Source organism: Pipistrellus hanaki (genome assembly GCF_964339955.1).
Source record: "Pipistrellus hanaki genome assembly, chromosome: 8".
Lineage (NCBI taxonomy): Eukaryota > Metazoa > Chordata > Mammalia > Chiroptera > Vespertilionidae > Pipistrellus > Pipistrellus hanaki.
This window is the reverse complement of record NC_140510.1, coordinates 56,858,586-56,879,837: the sequence shown is the minus strand read 5'-3', so window position 1 is coordinate 56,879,837 and position 21,252 is coordinate 56,858,586. Positions and strand designations below refer to the sequence as shown.

Below are 21,252 nucleotides of genomic sequence, written 5' to 3'. Positions count from 1 at the left end.
GAAACTGCCCCCGGAGCTCGGCAAACCAAGCTGCTCGTTTCCCCCCAAGTACTGATGTCTCATCAAAAAGATATTTTCAACTTTTTCTTCCCATTTTTTTTTGGGGGGAGGGTTATATACGAGTTTGACTTTGAATTTGCTGTTTCCTAACCATGCCGAGGCAATAAAAAGCATCACCGATACCTCGATACGAATTGAGCATGCACCATCACATCGCACAGCTGAGCCGTTAATAGAATTTTTTTAATGCTTCCGACGTTAATTAAATGTGTGCGTTTATGTCGCGGGGCTCCCCAACAAGCAGCCAGGAGCCCTTGCCTCCCCGGCTGGATCAGCGGCAGCTTCGGAATGTGTTTCTCCTGTTGGGCGTTACTTTCCTATACGGTCCATTGGTTTCTAGTAATTGAATTTTGAACTCTTTAAAAAAGAATTAAAAGATAATTTTGCAGGGGGAAAAGTTTGCAAAACTCCCTGAGATGACACATCCGTGAAGACGAAAGAACCCGCAGCAGCCTGCTTCTGAGGCGTGCATGCCGGTGTCTGCGTGCATACCCCCTCCCCTCCCTGGCCTCCAAACACACATTTGCAGAAAGTGCATCCTTCAGGGCAGCCCCATTGCCATCTGTGAGCTGCAGCCCGGGCCAGACGCTAACTTTATTTTCGTTTTTGCAGTCTCGGAAAGGGAGTGACCCAGACAAAGAGAAGAAAGGCCTGGAGAGCCGCGCGGACAGCATCGGGAGCGGCCGAGCCATCCCAATTAAACAGGTACGCCGCCGCCCGCCCTCCCCTCGCCGCCGCGGGGACACACCTCCGTCCCTCCCGGCCCTGACGCCGGCCCGCACGCCGCCGAGGTCTGTTTGATGTGCTCCGCTGATGAATGTGGAAGCCACTCACTTGACATCAATTAGAAGAGGTTCCTGTGCGTATTAAAATGGGATCATTAGAATGAGAAGAGGGAGAAATGTGACAACAGGCCTAATGAAGTGCGGTCTGCCCGCCCGCATATGGAGCGCGTCCCGGGCCTCGCTGGCTTCAAAGGCCGCCTTTGTAGCCGGGCTTTGATGGGGCTGCTGGCCGGCCGCCGGCCGACGGGGGTAAATCAGATCTCCGCACAAGAGCCCCCTGTGAGCCCGGGAATAGCCCGACGTGGCCCTAATTTGCTCTCGCAGACGGACATCTGAACACCGTTTCAGGCTAGTTTGTAACAACGAGGCAATTAGTTGTGATAATCATAGCCGGTGTGTCAGCTGTGCGCTCTTGTTTGTAATTTGCTAATGAAGGAATTGTAACTTTGATTAGGTTCGGTTTCATTTAGACCTTATTATATAAAGGAACATTTACAGCTGTAATGGGGGGCCTTAATTAAACTTCCTCATTACACCGGAGGACTGAATGCGAGCATTTGTTTTGGCCCAGGTTGCTAGCCTGGGTAGGTTTTCATTAGCCCAGAAACCAGACACCAAATTGCTTTATGTCGCAAGCAGAACGGGGCCTTCCCGGGGCATCGTTTGCTGCTGTATTTCCAAGGAAAATGAGGAGTTTAACCCGGTAGCGTGGCTTCCGGAAATGCCATCTTTCAGTTGGTTAAAGAAGGCCAGTTGGTTTTCAGTGCATTCCGCCTGAACGAGGGAAACCCGTGGGCAGCATGTCGGCTCTGCCTCTCGTGCGTGGGCTTTACTGTGACCGCGATGACCCTCTGGGTGGCTGGTCTCCGCCAACCCTTTCTGCACGCTCCTTGGCGGGTCTCTGCAGCTCTAGGAGCCTGTGTTGGCACTGGCCACCCTTAAAGGGCCATGCCTTTGGGAATGTAGCCATAGCTGCTGTGTTTGAGGAACAGGTTAGATTGGGGAGTGGGGGGGGGGGTTAGTTAGCACAGTGTCATGGGGGGACCAGAGCAGGGAGGCCACAGGGTTCTTTACAAGACACGTTCACAGCCTGGCCGACAACGGTGTGGACCGGTGCGGGGCCCCATTAAGAAAAACCCGCTTCCGTCCCCTTTGCTGGCTGGTGTGTTCCCTCTCTCGGTTCCCTCCCTGGGGAGGTCCACGCACACTTACTCTTTTCTCTGTGTGTTCGTTTATCAACCCAGCTCTCCGCATGACGTAACGGTAATGTGTGATTTTTATGCTGCTGATACTGTTTTAGCTAGAATTATAAAAACCTTCTGCTCTCTTACTGTCATTCAGTAATTGGTTCTGGGAACATTAGAGCTTAATACTAGACTGTTCCCTTCATTCACTCCTGCTGTCCCCGGGGGCGGCTGTTCAGGCCAGGCGGGTCCTGGGTCCCAGAGCCGCTCAGTGGGGCCTGCTCCTCCTCGGAGGCTCGGGGTCCAGTCTGTGTGAGGAAGGACGTCAACCATGAAGTGTAAGCCGAGCCAATCCGTGGAAGCCTTTTAATTGCGAATGTTCAAAATAACCTTGTGGACGTCTAAGTCAGGTCTGCATTCCCGGTGAGTCGTGCACAGGATTCCTTGTTTCTTGCAGCCATCATCCTCCCCACCCCCCCACACACACACTCCGCCCACGTGCTGTGTCCACGGGTGAGCTCGTCCTGGAAACCCACACCTGATAGGACGTCCAGCCTCAGGACCCGAATCTGTGACAGGGGGCGCTGGACCACATCCAAGGCCCTTGGAACACTGGCATGTGGAGATTCCAGGGAGAATTTTTTAATTCCAGCAAATCTGGATCTTCGAATCATCATGCTTGGCACCTGCCGGCGCCTCGTGTGTAAAAAAGCGACCTCGTGTGTAACGTGTGACCCTGACCTCGGACAGAACGCCTGTGCTTGCATAGGAGAAACTTCTCAGACTGCGCCTGCAGGGCCGGGTTTCTCCGGGGACAGCACAGGGGGAAGCAGCCATTCTCCCATTGGGAAGCTGCTGCCGTAGGCGTGCTCCGTCCTCACCAGAAGCACAGCGCTTTGTCTCCGCACTCAGCCCTCGCTCCAGCCCTGCCCTGTGGGCTGGGCACCCCCCCCCCCACACACACACACACACACACAGACACGCCCATGGGAACCTCCACGACCTTCTTGGCGCCAGTCATGGTGCTGGCTGGGGCAGGCCAGTGTCTGATCGCGGCCGTCTTTGTGCCCCTCCCTACGGGCACCTTGTACAGATGGGTTGGGACAGACTGTCTTGAGCACGCTCCCACCTGACTCATCCTCCAGGCGGTCCGTGTTCCGGTGAATGACATCACTCAGGCCTCAGCCTGTTCACTGTGCGAACGGAGGCTCTTCCCCAGGTGGGAGCCAGCAGGGTCACGGCCGGCAGGGATCTCCTCTCTCCCTGGTTCCCGGGGAAGGGCTGCTCATCAACAATATGACTTGTTTTCTGCAAAATAACTTCATTTCCTGAGGACCCAGGCCCACCTCCCCCCTTTTTTTTGTCCTTCCTGAGGCCTTGGAGGAGATTTGGTTCAGAGAGCATCTTCTTTCTTTCCTAATAGGATAAGTCTACTGGAATAGAAATTAAAAAGCAAAGCAAAGAAAAGAGAAAGCCAGAGGCCCAGCTCGGCGGCGAGTGGCCTGTCACATATGAATTTTTCATTGCTGTGGAGAGTTGTACATACATAATCACTTGATTGCAGTGGGAGTTGGGGAGCTCCTATGGTGTCATTTGCATAAATCTTGTTAAGTCAATGGCAGTTAATGAAGTACAAATGAGCCCGGAGAAGGTGACATGCAAATCATGGGTGGCAGATGGGAGGTCTGTTTGGGGGACGGCAGCTGTGTGCTCTCCTTTCTTTTCTTCCCTTTCGCATTTTTTAATCTCTATATTACAGGACAGATCCGCAGCCCGGGCCCTGGCCTCACCCCCTACCCCGCAGACTCCCGGCCAGAGCCAGGCCCCGTGACGCTGGCTCCCTCCTCCCCTCCCTTCGAAAAACAGACCCAGCGGCCTCGCCTCCCCTCGCCCACACTTACTAACGTGCGCTCCGGTGTATTTGCATTTCTAAGATCTCGATCAGTGTGTCTTGTCATGCTTACACAAGGGAAAAAAACAATCCATAGTTCGGATTTGCTGGGGACCAGTAAAACACCACTGAATCTTGAGGCAGGATGTGATCTCGTGAGACTTGAGTGAAAATGAGTAAAAAAGGGCTCTTTGCTTTATTTCTTTAAATACATTTTTATTGATTTCAGAGAGGAAGGAGAGGGAGAGATGGTTAGAAATATCAATGATGAGAGGGGATCACTGATTAGCTGCCTCCTGTATGCCCACAACCCGGGCATGTGCCCTGACCTGGAATCAAACGTGACCTCCTGGTTCATCAGTCCACGCTCAGTCACTGAGCCACGCTGGCCAGGCTCTTTGCTTTATTATGTGTCTGTTGTTTTGTTTCTATTTGGGAGCCTGTTGTTCCTTAAGACAAGCCACGTTCCTCGTCGGGCCACGCGGGGTGGTCCTTCCCCGGGCTGGGTGTGCAGGGGATACGGGGAAGGCCTGGGGCCGCCTGTGAAGGAGGCTGCAGGGAAGACCCTCCCGAGTGCAGCCCCGCAGGGGCCCCACAGGCCTGATCAGCACGGCCAGTGCGCTCCGTCCCCTGCAGCTTGTTTTTTAAAGATTTAAGTGCTCACGGGACTCACAGAGAACTTTTAGAGATTTGTGGACAAAACACTGTATCGGCTTACTGCTTTTGGAAATTTTTAAAATTCATGAACTGGTGGGTAATACGAGAGAAGCGAGTCTGGGTTGCCATTGACAACGTTCAGGTGAAGAGGTGTGTGTGGCCAGACTTGAGCTGGGCTGTCAACCAGGATGGTCACGTGGGTCACCCGCTCTTTGGCTCTGGCTTTGCCGCCTCAAGCCAGGGGGTACTTCCTGGGTCCTGGGCCTCGCGGTTCTGTGGGGACCTGGTGAGCATCTCATGTTCATGATCCCCACCATGGAGCACAGGCACCCACCGGCTTCCCGAGTTTTGTCAGATCTTAATTTTGACCTTGAACCCGGATGTTGTGGCCACCTCCAGGGATGGTCCATGAGAGCAAAGGTTTCTCACAGCCGCCAGCATCCCAGGAAAGCCCTTCCCAGGCCGGAGGAAGTGCCTCGGGCGGAGCTTCTCCGAAACCCTCACACCCCCCCCCCCCCGCCCTCTTGCGAACGGTTTGGAAATTGTGCGCAGTTTTTGATTCTCAGTTGAGCAGAAAGAAGCAATTGTCAGTTACGTGAAAGGAACCTCTGGAGTTAATCCCCTCGGCCGGCCTGCCGCAGGCCGCTGACCTGCGCTGTCTGGAACCTGGGCTCCAGGCGAGGGCTGGATTGTGAGAAAAGCCACCTAATGACACTCACTCGTGCGTCTCCTGGAAGTTTGACGCTGCTCACAGCCGGTTAGTCAACTACTCAATGTCATATGCTTTCAGATTGGAATACCCAGCCGAAACTTGGAGACAGGTAGAGATAGGGAGAGAAAATGCTGTGCCTTCTGCCCCAAATCTGTGGAGGGAGCATGGCGAGGGCTCCTGTGTACTGAGCCTGAGCACAGAGGAACCGCGGTGATTAGAAGGCGCCCGGGAATAGGCTGTCCGCCCATGTGGTACATCAGCTCTGCCCGGGCACCGGGGCCCATCTAGAGCCCCAGAAGCAGGTAATTTGCTGACGTGGCCCCCAGTGCCCCGAGAGCTCATTTGCCTCACTTGGGTGAGCAACTCCCTGAGAGCATTGCGGCCAGCCTGGTGCAGGCCAGACGCTCGGCCAATCACGGTTATTAATTGAATGGGTCAGGTGTGTGCCTCACAAGCCTTTAATTCGATTCCTCAAATCTCCTACGGTCGTCGGCAAACAGTGGAGGACATCTGGGTGCTTCCATGGGAATTGGCACGGCCTCCCCCGTCCTCTGACCCATTTGGCGATGGAGGTGTATGGCCCTGTGGTCTCTACAAAACCCAGACATGACATGAACCCAAATACATCATCCATCCTATAAATATAAACCTGAAAAATAATTTAAACTATTACTTCACTTGGTCCCAAGAGAGACCGGGCCGGGGAGAGAGATGCAGAGTAACGTATGCTTCGGTGCTTGATAAGATATAAACTGCCAGCAAGCAGGGTGTTATTTCCGGGAGTGGAAGTTCACTTTAAAATTCAATGTGTCCTCTGAGTATCCATAATCCAGAAGCAACAGTATCTGACTAAGGGATGCATTTCAGCAAAACGTTTGTTTTCTTCAAAAGTTCAGTGATGATGATGATGATGGTGATGATACCTAGTTCTTTATGAGCTCAGAAATAACAAACTCACAAGTAGAGGATCGTTTCTCAAAGCCAGCATTGACATGTGTCGCTGGAATTTATTTGTGTCTTGAGGAGTATTTCCCATTAGACTCCATCAGCTTGTGGCAGCCATGCTCCACCCTGGGCAGGCCTGCCTGGTACTCTGCCAGGGCCTGGGGACAGAGTAGGTAAGATGTCTGCAACTCAGGGGAGCCGTGAAGACCCCAACCCCCAGCCTCCGGGGGAAGGGGTAGGCTTGCATGGAGGTATGTTGGAAGGACCCTAGGAGTCCCAGGAGCTCAGCAGTGGTGGAGTCTAAGCTGGAAGGGTGAGAGTGAGGGCGAGGGCGAGGGAAATGGTGGTGGGGTGCATTTCCACTGGACTTGGAGGTACACGTGGGCGTCACCAGAGGGGGGAAGAGCAGGATGAGCACGGAGCAGGGGGAGGGGCCAGAGGAGCCTGAGAGGAGAGGGGACAGCATCCTGTTGCCAAGATCTGTGGCTGCCTGTTGGAGAACTCCCCGAGGGTGTGGTCGCCCCACGCCAGCTGACGTGTTCCCACACAGCGGCCGTGTGCGGAGGGGAGACCATGGCAGCTCAGCGCTCTAGGCTCCCCAGGAGGGGACGCCTGCAGGCAGTGCCCCAGGGCTGGCCAGGGTGGCCTTTCCCTTTCCGAGTGACTGTCCCGTGTTCTTCCTAAATCTGAGGTATCTTCACTCATCTCATCCCCGCAGGGTTCAGGATGCTGAGTAGTTAAAATCCCTCAGCGGGTTCGTGGTAAACCTATGTTTATGTACAACCTACTGAGTGCCAGAGCTGCCGGACCACATGCTGTCATCCCCGAGCCAGGAAGTAGTAGGTACGATGGTCCCCGCTTCCCAGATGAGAAGTCAGGTTCAGGGAGACGATGTCAGTTGCCCAGCATCACAGCGTGAGGGTCTGCTAGGGCTGCCACCACAGACACCACCGGCTGTGGTGTAGACCGGGGCCTTCTTCCTGTGTCCTCTGTGTGTGGACCCTCCTGGCGTCTCTTCCTCTTCTTATAAGTCACTGGGTTAGGGTCCCACCCAAATGACCTTATTTAACCTTCATCACCTCAAGCGTCCTCTCTCTAAATACAGTCACGTTAGGGCTTCCACACAGGGATTTGGCAGTTTCTTCTTGTTGGATTGCTCCCTTTAGTAGTATGAAGTGGCCTTCATTATCTCTTGTTATGTCCTTCACTCTGAGATCTAATTTGTCAGATATAAGTATTGCTACCCCAGCTTTTTTTTTTTTTCATTTCCATTCGTCTGGAAAACCTTTTTCCATCCCTTCACCCTCAGTCTGTGTGCGTCTTTTTTTCTGAAGTGGGTTTCTTGTAGACAACAGATATATGGGTCTTGTTTTCTTATCCAATCTGTTACCCTATGTCTTTTGATTGGAGCATTTAATCCATTTACATTTAAAGATATTATTGATAGGTACTCATTTGATGCCATTTTTATTCTATACCCCTGTGTTCCTTCTTTGCTTCCTATTTCTTTATTTTTACAGTAGACCCTTTAACATTTCTCGCATTGCTGGTTTGGTGGAGATAAATTCAGCATGTTGGAGAATCCAAAGAACCTGTGCCATGAGGCTTGTTATATTCAATAGGAAACACACATGAGTCAAAACATTCTGATATGGGGCTTTGGGCTCAAACCCTTTGAAGTTGCACTAACCTGTTACTTGGAGTAAGATTGTTGCTGGCACCCATCCCGCTAGAACAGGGGAACCTTTTCTCTGCCTAGGGCCATTTGAATATTTATATCATTCCAGGGCCATACAAAATTATCCACTTAAAAGTCACGTTCCTATGGATAAAGCTCCTAGATTTATTGAATTTCAAGTCCCATTTTCAGTTTTCTTGGCAGGGCCAGACCAAATGATACAGCCAATGTGCTGGACGTGCCCCACCCCTACCCCCCTGCACTGGAAGCATTCCTTATGCCGTGCTGTGCAATTGTTAAGATATATTACTCCTGGTCAGTGGAGACCCTTAGGGTTGATTTTTTTAAAATTATATTTTATTGATTTTTTTTTTTTTCATAGAGAAGAAGAGAGAGGCATAGAGAGTTAGAAACATCGATGAGAGAGAATCATCGATCAGCTGCCTCTTGCACACCCCCTACTGGGGATGTGCCCGCAACCAAGGTATGTGCCGGAATCGAACCCAAGACCCTTCAGTCTGCAGGCTGACGCTCTGTCCACTGAGCCAAACCGGTTTCGGCTTAAGGTTGATTTTTAAAGGAAAAAATGAAGCACCAATAATAGCCAAAGTGGCTTCACTGGATCTTCTCCGTTGGGCAAATTATCTTCTATGCTTGTGTCACGTAATCATTTGACTTCATTTAATTCTCTGCTACCCGAAGACACAATTTATTGCCGCCGCTGAGAGGTGTCCGAGGCTGGGGGAGGTTAGTCACGTCACCAAGGTGAGTGAGCTAATAAGGCGTGGAGCTAGGATTCAATTTCAGGAGTTCTCTAGATTATGTTTCTAGACAGTCTTTGCTTCCATTCCTCCCTGATCTAACTTGTGCTTACAATGACCATCTTTTCTAAACCAGATCCGAAATCAATAGCTGGTCTACTCCTCATGGGGTCCCAGCCCGACACCCTTCTTATGTGGGGGCTGTCCTTGAAATCATGTGCTGTCAGGCACCTGGATGGGCGTGGTCCCCCCGAGATGGCCTGGCTCACAAGAGATTTCAGCCCCTGACTAGAAACCGAGTCACTTGGGGCTCTTTGCTCTTTGCATACACATGGCTCCCCAGTTTGGGAGGGTACTGGTCCCTTTAATCCAGGCTTGTCACATCTGCCTCTTCAGGGCCCACGTCAGCAGGCTCCTGTTCCAGGAAACTTACCTTGTCCCCGAGGGAACATGGTGTCTTCCTCTTCTCCCTGCCCTAATGCCTGGGCTCTTGCTGCCACCTTCCCTGGTGTGTGGACTTGTGGGTCCTCCCCTGCCTCTGGGCCCACCTGCTTCCTGAGAGAGCGCACTTGGAGGGGAGGTGCGGGGAGGCTCCCTCTCCCACGGAGTGTATAGGGCAGAGCAAAAAGCTGGGAAGTAGTGATGGCAATAGATTGGTTAGTGTGTAAAGTATTTGGTTGGTTGTTGTTTTTTTGTTGTTATTTTTTTTAGTTTTTATTTTTTTCAAAACAAATTTTTAAAACAATATATTTTATTGATTTTTTACAGAGAGGAAGGGAGAGAGATAGAGAGCTAGAAACGTCGATGAGAGAAACGTCGACCAGCTGCCTCTTGCACACCCCCTACCGGGGATGTGCCCGCAACCAACGTACATGCCCCTGACCGGAATCGAACCTGGGACCTTTTAGTCCACAGACCGACGCTCTACCGCTGAGCCAAACTGGTTTCGGCTCAAAACAAATTTTATATTTGTTTAAAAAAGTCAATGTAGCCCTGGCTGGATAGCTCAGTTGGTTAGAGCATCATCCCTATTCAACCTTGTGGGTTCAATCTCCGCTTAGGGCACATACAAAGAATCAACTAATGAATATATAAATAAATGGAACAACAGTTCAGTTTTTCTCTCCCTTTCTCTCTAAAGTCAATAAATAATACATTATCTTTGTTTAAAATTTATATATATACATATATATAAAGATATATTTGAAGAGAGAATAATTTTTAATTCCATTTTCTCTAAATTTACCAGTTTTGTGTAATACATAGGAGACTATATTTTGGTGAAACAAGAGAAGTACATCTTTTAATCTTCAAAGAATAAGACCTTTGTCAAAACCAAGAAAACTGGTTTCTTCTCAAACTCCTCTGCTGCTTTTTGGTGTTCACAGATATGAAATTTCATCTAAACAAATATTTCATTATGTATTTTTTTTTGAAAGAATTGTTTATGTCAAACTCATAAATTTTGGTAACTCTGGACTCTTTTTACAATAATCAAATTTTTACCCCATTCAGTCTACATCAACAACAGCCTTCTTGATTCTGATTAGTACTAAAAACAAGAATACGATCATCGTCAAAAGTTCTTCTGTAGCCCCGGGCTAGTGTGGCGCAGTGGGTTGGAGTGTTATCTCATACAAGGTTGCAGGTTAGATTGCTGGCCAGGGCACATGCCCAGGTTATGATTTCAATCCTTAGTCGGGGCATGTATGGGGGATGGATGGCAACCAATTAATGTTTCTCTCTCACACTGATGTTTGTCTTTCACTCCATCCCCTGTCTAAAATAAATTTCTAAAAAATTCTTCTATAGAAAAATAATGTGTATTGATTTTAATATGCATAAATTAAGTTTGTAGAAAAGTATGAATGTACCAGCTATACAAACATATGAGTAGCATAGAAGAGGTTGGAAATAACAAGAACCAAATAGACATGGGTGGATATTTGGCCTTCCTTTGCTCATATCTAAAGTACTAGAAATTTAAGACAATGAGAAATCATTTTATACTTCGTTTTATAATTAACAACAGGTGATAAAATCCTGCTCTTAGCTGAAATTAGGAAGAAAAAAAAAAAACAGCTTAGGGTATGCATTGCTGTGTTGCTAGCAGAACATACAAGACATAAAACATTGTATTCACTTTGTCCCAATAATCTCTTTCCTATAAATTTATCCCTAGGGAATAATTCTTCAAGAGAAAGGGGAAAAAAACATCAGTGCACAGAAAACGTTCCTGGCAGAGTTACTTATCATATTAAAACCTGGGAACTACAAACTCCAGTAAACAAGGAGTGAAGTTAGTGATTGTCAGCTGAATATTCCTTGGCAGGCAGCCACTAAAATGGGCCATGGTAAGACATGTGAAGGTGCACACTTGTTTATACATAATAAGTGAGAGCATAAAACAGGATCTTAAAATTAGAACATGAAAATATCTGCGTTTGGTTTAAAACTGGACAAATAGGAACACAAGTGAATGGGGGGAGGGATTATTGAAGAATTTAACATTAGTGAACTAAGTTTTAACTTGAAGGTAAGTTGTACAAATAGCACGGAGTTGCTATATGCCCTTCCCCTGGCTTTCCCTAGTGGTGACAGATTTCCGTCACCGGGCACCATTTTGACCCCGGGGTGATGGCAGAGGGGCAGCTGAGCTCACCTGCAGACCTTAGTCCACACCCATCTCGGGATCCAGGCCAGGACCCTGCTGGCATTGGGTGATTTCTCCGCTTTCTCACCTCCACTCCGAGACAGCGCCTCCATCTCCGGCCTCTCGTGGCCTCTCTCTAATATGGAGTCCTGACCAGTTATCTGGAAAGTGATTTGCGCTGCCCCATATTGTCTCTTGGATAGGGGTTTATGCATTTTTGGCAGGAACACTTATGCCCTCCTCAGTGCCCTCAGCAGGGGGCACGCGACGGCCATATTAGCTTGTTAATTGGTGGCATTCATCTGGTTGTTTGGTTGAGGGGGTTCTACAGAGTTTCTCCATTGCAAGTTATCATTTTTCCCTTTGAAGATATTGATGAATAACTGAGGGGAGATACGTTGAGACTGTGCTGATATTTTCTAAAAACTTTGTTAACAATATGAGTTGTATTCAATAACAAGTAGGTTTAGAAAATGAAAACAACTTTTTTTTTTTTTTTTACACAAATGTGCAGAGTCTCAGAGTAAAGTGCTCTGGGGACTGTGTGTGTGCATGCGCGTCCATTTGCAAAGCCTGTTTTCCCCCTTGTATGCCTTCTCACAAAAAACAAAAACAAAAAAAAACCAACAAAACTTGAAGGGCAGTTGTTCCATGTAAACCCGTACATAGAAGTACTTCTCGGCCTTTAACATAGTAATATGTGCAACTCAAATCCATTTCACCGCCTGTGAACGGACAGTGAAGATTGTTCCCTGTGACTTGTTTTTTCAATGGTCATTGATTTATCATCTGAGAACTGGCAGGTAAGTGCTTGTTCAGCCTTCCTGTGTTGGAGGGAAGGGACAAGTGGGGGCAATTTTGGAATTTAAGGAGGAGGAGGGGGAGGAGGAAGAGGAGCAGGAGTTCTGGGTGAGAAGGAGGAGGAGGGGGAGGGGGAGTCCTGGGTGAGGAGGAGGGGGTGGGGGGAGGAGGAGGAGTTGAGGTGTGGAGGAGCCTGGTGAATTGGGGTGAGGAAGAGGACGAGAGGGGGATGGGGAGGAGGAGTTGAGGTGAGGAGGAGCAGGGGAGGTGGTGAGGAGGAGCCTTTGGGAGTGAGTGGACCTGGTGAGCTAGATCCAGTGAGAATAGGGGCAATCCCCAAACTCAAGGGTGAGCGGAAACTCTGGGCCCTGGAGGGTGGGCACATGATAGGTTCTCAGTGATCCCAGGGACTGAGAATAGTTATCGGTTTTTTTCCTTTAAAAGCATGTCAGTTTGTCCATCAAACCGCAGAGTGGCTAGGTGCTGCTCTGGTGGAGGGTGAGTGGTTGGTGGGAATAGGACCGGCGTCAGGATGCCTGCTACCCTTCCATCCGTCTGCCTGGGTTTGGTCTCAGATCAGTTTTTGCATGAAAATTGTAATTCTGCTCAGGAGTTTATATGGTTTTCTTCAGTAATTTATCTCAGAATAAAAAACATACATTTCTGCAATACATTGACATACAGTAATTCTTTATACATTAACAATCTTTCCCCCTGTGATCTTCCCCTTTTTGCCCAAATGGCCAAATACTTTCCTCGCGTTTGTTGTGGAATTACAGTGCCCTGGCACAAAACATGCTGTCTTTAAAGTCGGCAAGTAGCCTCACTTTACACGGAGGGAAACTGAGTCCCAGGAGGGTTAACATTGCCCGGGGTTACACATTATTGCTGCAGGGTCCCGGACCCATCTTTTCTCGCTCCCCTGCTCTTCCCACTGTTAACGTCGACATCACTGCTTTAATAAAAGCAAAAATAACGAGTAACGATTGAAGGTATTTTGATTGTATTATAGCCAGACATTTTTTCCTAAGTTTTGTGCTGTTTGATCTGACTGTTTACAAATGAGGGAAAGAACAAATAAAGGTCATGGCGTTTGAAAAGGTCTGGCTCCTAAGGGTGGGGAGCAGTTTGGGTGCATCCTTTACCCAGCAGGCTCTGATCCACCGCCAGCCCGGTGAGGCTTCGTGGCGGTAATCTTTCCGTTTCCCAGATGAGAGAGCTGAGGCTCTGCTCACATGCATTCCTAAGGCAGTATAGTACACAGACAAGCTTCAAACACAGGTCTGCTTCTCTCTAAAACCGAGGGTCGCCTGGTCCCCTGCTGACCTTCCAGTGTGATTTCATCGGGTAGTTTAGAATCTCAGGCACAGGGCACACCCAGGGCCTGCTCAGAGCGGACGGGTGCCTACCCCGCACCAGGGCTGAGGGGTCTTGGGTTGGTACTGTGCGTATGCACGCACATGTATGTGAGGGTCCACACGTGGGGAGTGTGTCTGTATGTGCGTGTATAAGGGCAACAAAGGTTGTTTTCCCCTCTTGTATAGGGTGCAAGCCAGACCTTCCCTGTCTCCTTCCCCCTGGATGCAAAAATCGCTAAGTGGATTCCACAGCAGTTGCTTGTAATTGGAGTATCTGGAATTCACTGTGGTTTTAATTAGTTGATTACTAGTTCTTTCAAATGTACTGTACTCACTGTGGGTCTTGCAAATTGGTAACTGGTAGCTACCGGTATAATTAAATCTCGAGGAGCACTTGGCTGCGGCCGCACTGAACTGTGAAGAAATAATGCGTGTAGCCAATCAAAAAGAGATCCTTGTAAACTCATTTGCAGCGGCAGCGCGTGTGAGGGCCATCACCAAGATGCTTATTGCAGGAGAAATTAAAGATACAATTCTGTGCGAAGAGGCAATATAGAAATTAGTTCCCGAATTACTCGTTAATTGATTTGGTAATTCCCTGGGGTCCGCGTGCTCTTTTTTTCCCTTCCCTTTTTTGTTGTTGCATTCAGTTAACAGCGACTGTTCCCAGAGCAGTAAAAATGTTTTTCACACTTAGATTACATATGTGCTTACCTCGGACTGCCCACATTCATATTTGCAGAAGCAAATAAACATAGATGCCTTAAACACAGCAGGCACTCTGCGGTTTTATGCGCTCTCATCAAGGTAACCGGTGCGTTCGAGGGCCTGGGTAATTTCAGCAGAGGGGACGCATCTCTGCGGCTCCTGTTTGAGGGAGGTTCCCCTGATTTTTTTTTCCCCCCCTAATGTAAACCCTCCTTTTATTATCTACAGAGGAGGAGATGGTCGACTTGATTTATGAAAGTCTTTCCTCATTGTTTGCAATTCAGCAAGAACAACCATACGAGAGACCATTTGTAGAAACGTGTAAATTGCTCCGAGAAATGATGCCGGGAGAAAATGAGGCCGGGGCCTCCGCGTTGAAATTGAGTGTGGATCCGAGGGGCACAGGGAACCAGGGCTGGCGGGAGCCGCTGGGGTCTGCCTCCCGTCCCATCCCTTCCTGCTCTCCGCAGCCTGGACATGACATCGGGACTGTGCACGTGTCGGCGCTGGTTAGGGGGAGGGCCTGAAACGGCCATCCTTTTGGGTTTCTGAAAGGACGCTGGCTGCCTTCGGACAGCTGCCGGCACGGTGGCCTCGGCGTCGCTGCGGATAACACATTTGTAATGTCTTGTTGACTGTGCTTATGGCCCAAAAAGCAACATAAAAGACATCTTGAAAAATACGATTACCTCCCTTTTAGGTCAGTCTGTTATTGTTTCTGCTGCCCTCCCCTTCGATCACCTACATGCATAACTGTCATTATGCTCTTGCTGCAGTTAGGGCGATGGATGTTTATTTCAATGTCAACTCTTAAAAATGGGCTGGAATGTTTTGCTTTTTGTCAGGAAAAGCAGAACCTGCTTGCATTTAGCATTGAATCTGTTAAGCATAAAGTTGTGGTGAGAACTCCTTTCTAGACTTGACACACTTATTCCCTGATCTCCCGAGTTCGGTCTGTGTGCATGTTGGCCCGTGCACACGTGAAAGGTCACATGTAATGTAAACCGTGGACGCTGTGCAGGCACAGGTGCTCCAGGGACAGAGAGGCAGGCGGAGGCATGAGCTGGGTGGCAAGGTGCCAGCTCCAGTAGACAGAACGGGAACCCTGGTGGGACCTGTACTCCAGGTGGCACCCTCCCAGCTGCCCGGCGGCATTACCAGCCTTTCTTATTGGTGGGGCTGGTCAGGGAGCTGGGAAGCCTTCCTCTGCCTGCGGGGAGGTGTGCTCGGGCAGGCGGGGCATCTGACCAGGGTGAAAGGAGTCTCCTCACCATGCATTTCGGGTTTCTTATTTGTTCAGCACTCCCTCTACATTTCTTATTTTACATGTTTCCTCACAGAATGTTGTCCTGAAAGTTACTTCACAAAATTTACTTCTCCCGTCATCCCGTTTCCCCCTTCCCCCCAGGGTGTGTCACCTGGTGGGTCCCATCTGCTCTGGTTTCCATTAGGGAAGAAGTCTTGACTCTTGGTTACTGTTGTCTTAATAGGTGCTGAATGAATGAATGAATGAATGAATGAATGAATGAATAGAACAATAACTGGTTTGTCTTTTAATGGACTTATAAAATGGGATCACATTACACAGGCCATTTGGAACCTGCTTCTGGTTCCAAAGGGACACCATGGAAGTCTCCTTTCCCACAGACCCACGTCAGCCCTGGTTCCTGCCCCTGAGGGCAGGGGGTGCAGGGACACAGGGACCCAGGCTTTGTGCTCCTTCTTCTCAAGGTCCCAGCATAAGCTTCTCACAGTAGATTTGCTTAGCCAGAGGGCACAGGGGTTTTGAGGCTTTAGAGCTATATTTCCGAGTTGTTTTCTAGGAAAAACATACACATACACTTTACAAGAGCTGTTTCTACATACTTAAGTCTACATGTGGGTATTCTGTGTGTGTGCATACCTACACTCGTATGCGTGTGTTGTTTTAGTCTTAATGAGTACTATAGATCGGTATTGTATCCTATTTTTTAGAAAACATAAGCTGCCATTATCATTTGTTAAAAACGTTTTTAGTGACTAATTGCGTTTTTGTGTGAAGTGGCTGCTTCATGTGGCTGGTTTTCCTACTGGCATCTTCGTCGCTGGCCTGCTAACCTCATAATTAAGCATGTTGGCATTTGCTTTGATGTATCTACGTTACACAGTTTTCTCGGTTGCCTTTGATTTCAGTGTTATGAGCAGTGATTTCTGGCGTTGAGAAGCTGCAAGACTTTCGGAGTTGAATCTTATTCCCCTTGTTTTTCCTCCTTTGTTAGTCATGCCTTAGAGGTCTCTCCTCCCAAGGCCTCTGTAACTTCAGCCTTTAACTAAGCAGATAGCCAGCCTTTCATAGGTAAGTGTATTCATCTCCTGCCACCATTGCCGTGTTCTGTCAACCTCCCTGTTTCGGGCCTGGCGCTGCCCAGGCCACACCCCTGAGTCAGTTCTGCCAGTTTGAACGAAGCTTTAGAACCTGCAAGAGACGTCTCAGTAGGGGAAGGGGGACTGCTCTATGGGGAAGGGGGAACTGGTTTGCAGGTGACATTGGAGTGCAGCCTGTGCCGGTCCACCCCTTCCTGCTGACCTAAGGACTGCGCAGTGCCGGTAATCGGGGAAGGGTGTCGGTTTTCCGTGGAGGTGACATGAAGAGCATGTCCAGTGGAGAAGGTGAGACAATAAGAGTAACACTAACAGCCAGGGTCATGGAGGGCTGGAGGTGGGCCAGTCCTGCTGCCAGCGCACTTAGTACATGCCCTATGGTGCTGAGGCCTGTGGTTGGGAGAAACCTGGCTGCCTGTATGGAGGGGGTGTCGCTTGCCCAAGGCCTCCCAGTTCATAATCCCTGAGTCAGGGTGCCCAGGAGCCAGCACAGTGAGCACATGCGTGGCAGTGCCCAGAGGCAAGGGACGTGTAAGCTGGGGTTATCTGCCTACAGGGTCGTCTGGGTCTCTGGCTCTACTCAATCTTCGGCTTGGCTGGAATGACGTTAGGCAGAGGCCCTGAAACCCTGGGGTACAGGAGCTTGGTGGCCGAGCTCTGAGGGGAGACTGGCCTCACCCAGGGAGGAGCCGCTGGGGCCAGCGGACAGAGGCCCACGTGCTAACCTGCTGAGAGCTGCCCAGGCAAGGCCACTCCGCTGCTCCTGCAGCAGCCTCAGCCAGGCCAGAGCATCTCCACGCAGCTCGGGCGGGCCTGATGGACTGATGGCCGTGTCCTGAGGTGGCAGGTGCCAGTGGCTCTGTGATGCCCCGAGGCAGAGGCTTCAGAAAGGCTGGTTGTTAAACATATGCCTTTGCTTTTTCACATGAGTTCCCAAGTGTCCATCTGAGCTCACTTTGGCCATGTTTCTATTGGCCAGTTGTGATAGTTACAAAAGTCCCCACAAACCTTTTACTGGCTATTTCAACATGTTTCAGACTTTGTTGGCCACAACACATAGTAAGAAATATCTTATATTGTGATGTAGTATGTGTACATGTATGCACATGCATGTGCAGTTGAAATGAAAGGTCTGTGAAATAATACTTATTTGGTGCACCGCACTCCGATCTATTCTCTTTTGTCCTTTTTTTTTTTTTTTTTTTTTTTTTTTTTTTTTTTTTTTTTTTTTAGAAAGTGCTCATTGCAACCCACCAAAGTGATTCAGCTGCCTGGCAAAGCTCATCCTGTAAAACACCGTCCTTAGTAGCTTGGCCCCTGGGCTGGGGTCCGCGTTAGCCCAGGCTGGCCCGCTCAGGTGACTGGTTGGCTCAGCCCAGTGAGCGGTTCTGTTGAGATTCACTCACACTGACACCAGTTTTCCCACATCAAACGGCTGGAGGCATCTCAAATCGCGAATGGAGCTGGTTCACCCTGCTGAGTGCCCCAAGGCTGTGAGCACCAGACGGGCAGAGGTCCCACATCTCCCAGGCCAGACCCCTCGTTACAGCTCCTAGTTCACACAGTGGGTGCTGGCCTTGAGAAAATATTTTATCCGGAATGTCAGTTTTGGGGGGCACTGTCATGCAAGAGGTCCCAATGAGACGATGGGCCAATGCCATTTAAGTGGAAGGTCACCCCGAAGGAAAGGCTGTGCAGTCAGGCAGGCGGCTGGCGAGCAGTGTGAAGGGTGGGGACTTGGACAGAAGCGGAGGGTCGGCTACAGGGACGAGGGTGCGGCTTCTCCAACGTGGGGGATGTCCGGACCTCCTGAGGCAGGTGGTCAGACTCCTCATCCCATCTTCTTATCATTTGTGTGGTCTCACCAGAGCGTGTCACTCATTAGCTGCGGTGAATGGGAATGACTTTCAGGAACCCGATCAGGAAGAGACTTGCTTAAACCTTGGTGTCACCTTCCCTCCTCCCTGTGGAGTCTTCAGCCTCCACAGGAAATGCCTCACTAGCTCATCCCCCGCCCAGCTCATCCCCCTCCGTGTTCATCCCCGCCTTGTCACTCCCCTCCCCCTGGGTTCCAGGATAGCCTCCCTGGAGGGACAGCTTTCACCCATGCCCCACGCTGAGGCCAGAGGCTGCTTTCAGAAAATGGCGCTTCTATTCTGTCACCCTTTAGCTTACCCCTTCCCCAATGGCTCCCCACTGCCTGCACCAAGATGGCCTAAGCCCTTGGCAGGCCCAGGAGACACACCCCAGCCCCGGTCTGGTTCCACACAGCCTCCCCATGGCTCCCAGCCGCCCCATAAAGTTTCTCGGTTTCCAAGCACATTGTGTCTGGCGCCTCCCCACCTTCCACAGAGAGATTCTTCGGCCTGTGAGGTGTCTCTCCGTCTCCTGAACGTCCCAGTTTCAGATGCTGCTCATAGAGCCGCTGTCCTTCAAACCTGCCCTTACCTGAGGCCGGGCTCTCCTCCCGTGGTCCTCTGCCTGCCCCTTTATTGTGCTACCTGGCCTGCTACTCAGCTTTCTGTTGCTGGGGAGGTGGATGGTGCGTGTCTCTCCGTCCCAGTGGATGGGAACTGCTCGGGGGCTCTGACCCTGCCAGCACAGAAGGTTCCATCACATCACACGTCCTCATCATGAGTGGAAGGTGAAGGTGGGAAGGAATGACTACGCCACCCGCGGACCGCATCTCGGGAAGACAGAGGCGGGGCGGCTGAGAGCTGCCGGCCTGCGGCTGCGGAGGCCCCGCGGTCATGTGACTGTGAACACGTCGTGAAGACATTTTGGGGATTCCACCATATTTTTGTGTGGTTGCCAACAAAATGTTGACAGTTGTATTGTGGTTAATAAATTCATTTAGATTTATAAGCATTGTTTACAGAACCTGTTCGCCTGCTGAAACTCCAACAGCATCTGTTCCTTCTTACTAATTAACTGCTAATTACGAATGAGCTTTGTGTGTTTGTCAGTGTAACTGGCTCATGCATTTTGTAAGGAACATTAACAAATTGATTTACATAGCGGCAGAGCAATCAAAAGAGTAAACTGAACAGCAAGCTGCGAAAGCCCTTTAGCCCGTTTCCCCTAAGGAAGCAAACTTTTGATGCTGTAAATACTGTCATCGGCTTCTGTCACCTTCACTCTCCATTAGAGGTGCCCTGATGGAAGTCAGGGTGTGAGTGTTAGAGCCCCGGGAATCTGCAGGGAGCCACAGGGAGGCAGCGTCTCCTGGGAGACACATCCGGGGCCCGTGTGGGAGTGTGGGATCGCGTCAAAACCCCGTCACACACGGAACGCGGCATGTCATCACCGCAGAGCGAAGGTCTCGGCCTGCAGGCAGCAGCTCGCTTGTTCAGGAACGTGGGCTCTTGTGTTCCATCGCCATCTTTCTCCCTGGGTTCTCGGATTTCAGACAACACGGATGCGCATCACGTTTTAAGAGCCGGCGTTTAAAATTAACCAGTTTACGCGGGTGCCACCAGAAGTTCAGGGCTCATCGACTTTGCAGGGAGATGATGGAGGCAGCCAGCTCCCTGCCTCGCAGAGGCAGCCTGTTTGCATCCTAATGGCTCCCAAGAATCGGGTCCCTGGGGTTTCCCCCGAAGCTGCCTCCTGGGTAGGAGCTGGGGGACCGGGAAACGGAACCGGGTGGGAGAAATGTGAGCACAGAAAGGAAGGAAGCAGTGCTGCCGCCACGAATGCTCCTTTTTCATGGTGACCTCTGTACAAAGGTCAGAAGGCGTCTGTTAAATTGTAGGTCAGGAGCTGGCGGGCGGAGGGAGAGTGAGTTCCAGGGTTTTGAGAATAGGTTAAATGTGATAGCAGTGTTATATTAAAAAAAAAAAAAATGCAAAAGCCCTAGCTGGTTTTCTCGGTGGTTATTAGTGTCGGCCCATGGACTGAAGAACTGTGGGTTCGATTCTGATTAAGCTCCATCCTCAGCCCTAGTCTGAGTACGTGCGGGAGGCAACCAATTCATGTGTCTCTCTCATATCGATGTTGTTTTCTCCCTCCCTCACTCTCTCCCTTCCTTCTACTCTCCAAAAATCAATGGAAAAAAATATCCGTTGGGTGAGGATTAACATAAAAAAAAATTTTTTTTGTAGTGTTTATTAAGCTGGAAAGTTTAATATAAAGGATCACAATACAAACACACCAGTGGTCGGAAGCAGGACTACTTGGAAGGTCCACAGATGTGAACTTTGTAGAATGAGACTCTGCTTATCAGCCGTGCGCCTCAGGCAAACCCCTCCTCAGCTGTAGGATAGGAATGATCCGACAGCCCTTTTCCAACTTCATCGATACCCTCTGTAAAGCAGGCGGCAGGTAGTAACAGCTCAGGAAATGGCAGCTACCCCATCATCAGCTCTGCATCTTATAAATATAAATATATGTAAACACACATTCAACATCATTACATCCCAGTAATGACATATGGGAGAAGTCTCCTTTCTCCTCAATACGATGATTAGAGTAAAAAGCTTCTGCGAGCATGAAAAGGTAGCCGGGGAGCACATGCAAGGAGTGTTGTTTTACAAAGTCGTACTGTTTGTCTGACCTGTTCAGTTGATGGCTGAGACATCTGATGAGTGTCATGGAATGTCATTGATGAAGAACAGGTAGCCACTGATGATTATTTATTATTATTTTAAATATATTTTTATTCATTTCAGAGAGAAAGGGAGGAGAGAGAGATAGAGA

General features: G+C 49.7%; 1 protein-coding gene across 9 annotated transcripts in view; it reads left to right on the top strand.

Annotated features, from left to right (window-relative positions):
* The window catches only part of AGAP1 (ArfGAP with GTPase domain, ankyrin repeat and PH domain 1), a 392,780-nt gene that overhangs the window by 204,548 nt on the left and 166,980 nt on the right, over positions 1-21,252 (top strand). For all 9 annotated transcript variants that reach the window (XM_084892387.1, XM_084892386.1, XM_084892385.1 and 6 more), the window contains one exon: positions 673-765. In XM_084892387.1, the coding sequence (XP_084748513.1) occupies positions 673-765 (93 nt within the window). The remainder of the gene's footprint in view (positions 1-672; positions 766-21,252) is intronic.